Here is a 3164-nt window from a genome sequence, read left to right as displayed (position 1 = left end):
GGGTGAGTATTTTCAGGCATAGGTTAAACTTCCATTTTCGAGTTGCACTGGTTTAATTAGTAAATAAATTGGTTTCCAATTCGTACGATTGGTTTCTCTATATTATCTGTAAGATTTTCGGACGTAAGGTCTGGTTGACCTGCAATTACTTGGACCGAGCTTTTACTGGGCGAGTTCCTTCCTAGTTTTTCCAAAGGCTCGATTCATCCAGTAACTCTGTATCTTGGATTTGCAGCTTCTGTAAGTGAGCCATGGACTACTGCTGAAATTGGAATGCATGTACTTGTCAAATGTATTTACTTATGGAGTACAGTTACCCCTAGGGTCCATTGGTCATCTGAACTGTTATTAGCTTCTGCGATTGACCTTCTATAAGTTTTACAATGAAATCGTGACCGATGTCATGTTTACTTCAGGTTACAATAGAGGCTAAAAAAGAGCACCATATTTTGTTTGTTCGAGTTCATCTTCTACATTGCATTCTGTGCCCCCGAATGCAAAATCTTTTTGTTTGTTTCATTCAGTCGTCTGGACAATTGAAAGCCTTTCCATGAGGCTGTAGACCAGATATTGCTGAAAACCCAAAGGGTAAAGTGCAAGTGGAAACCTGTTTGAATGCAATCTGTAACATTGTTCTCAGAGATTCCGGTATCTGTTGAAACGCCGTTTGATGATGCCAACTATTCATAGATTTCCAATGTGTGATTCAAATTAGTTGGAAGTTCAATACAAGCACGCTTCTTCAGCTAGGAAATAAGCTGCAAAAATCTGATCAGATCCATTCACGAACAGTGAGGTTCTATCCTGAGAATTCAGGTGATGTTTAGCTCCTCTTCCACATGAAGAAAAATACATCCACAAAACTCAGAACCTGTCACAAAGTGTTCTGAGCAGCCTCTATTGCTCACATCTCACCATCCCAAAGCTCCTCAATCGTCTTGAAAGGCCCGTGCACCGAGATGTAATCTTCTCCAAGACATCCTCTGCTTTGGGGGATCTCGCTTATCTTCTTGTTCTCTTCCTCTGTCAACTCCCACTTGAAAATCTCCAGGTTCTCCTTCATTCTCTCCTTGTTGAAGCTTTTGGCCAGTACAGACACTCCTTGCTCAAATGCCCATCTCAGGCAAATCTGTTTACCACCGCCCAAAATATCAGCATCACTCAACATCTTCATCCATCTAAAATTGGAAATTAAATCACTAAACAAGGGTTAAGGCTCGAGAACAGAAGCGCCTCACCTGCGCAACAGTTTTTCCCTTGGCCTCAGCGATCTCCTTGAGCTGCTCACATTCTAAGACCCTATTGCTTCCCCAGATGGTCCCTTTAGCGCCTAATGTGGCATAAGCAGTCAATAGGATCTTGTGGTCTCCGCAGAACTCTTTTAGTTTCTTTTGCTGCCACAGCGGATTGAATTCCACCTTGCCAGAGACAAAGCATCGCCATCAAAACGACGTCATAGCAACAGCTAGGACGTACATTAGAAGAATCAAAGAAGCTCACCTGATTAACAGCTGGAGGCACTTTCGCAGTCGCCAGAATTTCAGAGATCTTTTTACAAGAGAAATTGCTGACTCCGATGCTTTTAGTTAGCCCTTTCTTTTGGCACTCCTCCATTTCAGCCCAAACGGCCTTGAAGTCCATGGGTAGAAATTCTTCCTTCTTGATCGGGAACTCATAAATTCCGGGTTTCGAGCTAACGGGCCAGTGAATGAGGTAAAGATCTATGTAGTCCAACTTGAGATTTCTGAGCAGAATGTGCACAAGCAGAGATCATCAGGAAATGTGCAAAGCAAGTGACTTCCGTAGCCTTAGCTTTACGTCATTGTACAGACCTCATGCTATAATCTACAATGCATTTACCGGTCAACGCTGCGAGACAATCAGTGCCTCCAGTTTTAGACACCAACTATTCTCTGTAAAGTTCAAATCTCAGAGGATGCTTCCCAAAAGGGTAACAAGTTAAATAGGAGATCTTTAGGCATATCTAAACTAACCCATGTTTACATGCTTATAATGCACAGGATCTTTACATACAAAAACGTTGTAGGCCTTGAATCGAATGGAAAACTAATACGGGACAGTGTGGAGACTTCTGTTGAGTGATTACTTGAGGCTCTTCTGGAGAGCAGGGAGGACGAGCCCCGGGTGAGCATCGCTGCACCAGAGCTTGGAGGTGACGAAGAGCTCCTCTCTAGATCTGATCAGCCCCCTCGAGAGGGCTTCCCTCACGGCGTCGCCGAGCGGCTCCTCCGTGCCGTACAGCGCCGCGGTGTCGAAATTCCTGTAGCCCAGCTCGATGGCCTCCAGGACGGCCAGCTTCGTCGCCGCCGGCGGCACCGGCGGGGACGCGGCGGTGCCCAGGCCGAGGAGCGGCATCTTCCGGCCGCCGGAGCTCAACGCCGCTTCGGGGATCTTGGACGGGGCGCGGCCGCAGCGGGCGTCCATTGAAGATCAGAGTGCAGCTTGAATGTAGACTCTGTTTACAAGACGATGATAATGACAGGGAGAATATACGGCTCGTTTCGTTGGATGGTTAGGCGCGTCGCGACGATAAGGGAATTGGAGAGGGTATCGGTAATTTTGATTGATTTGGTCAAGCTCAAAGTTCAAGATTCCTAGTGGATTTTAGATTTCCCAAAGGTTAAAAAAAAAAAAAAAAAAAGTTCACTGAAAGTACTAAAATTTGTGATGAAAATATGATTGAATCTAATCAAACAATTAGATCATGGTACATGTCAAATTTGGTAGGTTGAAAATGCTAAGTGAGCTTTTTTCTCTCTTTTACATGTTGTTTTAATCACGTAGGAAAGAGAAAATATTAAAAGAAAAGTCATATCAAAATTTTTCGTTAGATAACGAAAAGATTCGATTGAATAAATTTAACAAATTGTACTTTTTATAAGTTTTAAAGTTTAATTGTACTTTCGTGACAAGATTTAAAATTTTCAATGCACTTATCCAGTAAAATTAGCGGGGTGGGCCGATGTATATTAGGTCTGAGAATTCTTACTCGGATTTGATCGTATTTTGAAAATGGTACACTTTTTTGTTAGGTTCGGGAAGCTCACGCTCAAGAAAGAAGATGTACTTTGGTTTATGATCACATCTACTTTGGTTTTCACACTCGCACTACCCAAATTGAAAAAAGAGAAAATGCCATGCAC

General features: G+C 43.2%; 1 protein-coding gene across 1 annotated transcript; it reads right to left on the bottom strand.

The window, feature by feature from the left end:
• Positions 1-651: 651 nt before the first annotated feature.
• On the bottom strand, positions 652-2534 carry LOC104432931 (non-functional NADPH-dependent codeinone reductase 2). The gene is made up of 4 exons (XM_010045524.3): positions 2108-2534; positions 1501-1744; positions 1239-1418; positions 652-1129 (listed from the first exon to the last, which is right to left on the bottom strand). Exons 1-4 carry the CDS (start codon positions 2443-2445, stop codon positions 905-907), a joined length of 987 nt encoding a protein of 328 aa, XP_010043826.2. The 5' UTR covers positions 2446-2534; the 3' UTR covers positions 652-904.
• Between the last annotated feature and the right edge of the window lie 630 nt (positions 2535-3164).

The sequence above is a fragment of the Eucalyptus grandis genome, chromosome 2 (genome assembly GCF_016545825.1).
Source record: "Eucalyptus grandis isolate ANBG69807.140 chromosome 2, ASM1654582v1, whole genome shotgun sequence".
Classification (NCBI taxonomy): domain Eukaryota; kingdom Viridiplantae; phylum Streptophyta; class Magnoliopsida; order Myrtales; family Myrtaceae; genus Eucalyptus; species Eucalyptus grandis.
Note: the sequence above shows the minus strand (reverse complement) of the source record. Positions and strands in the feature narration are given on the sequence as shown.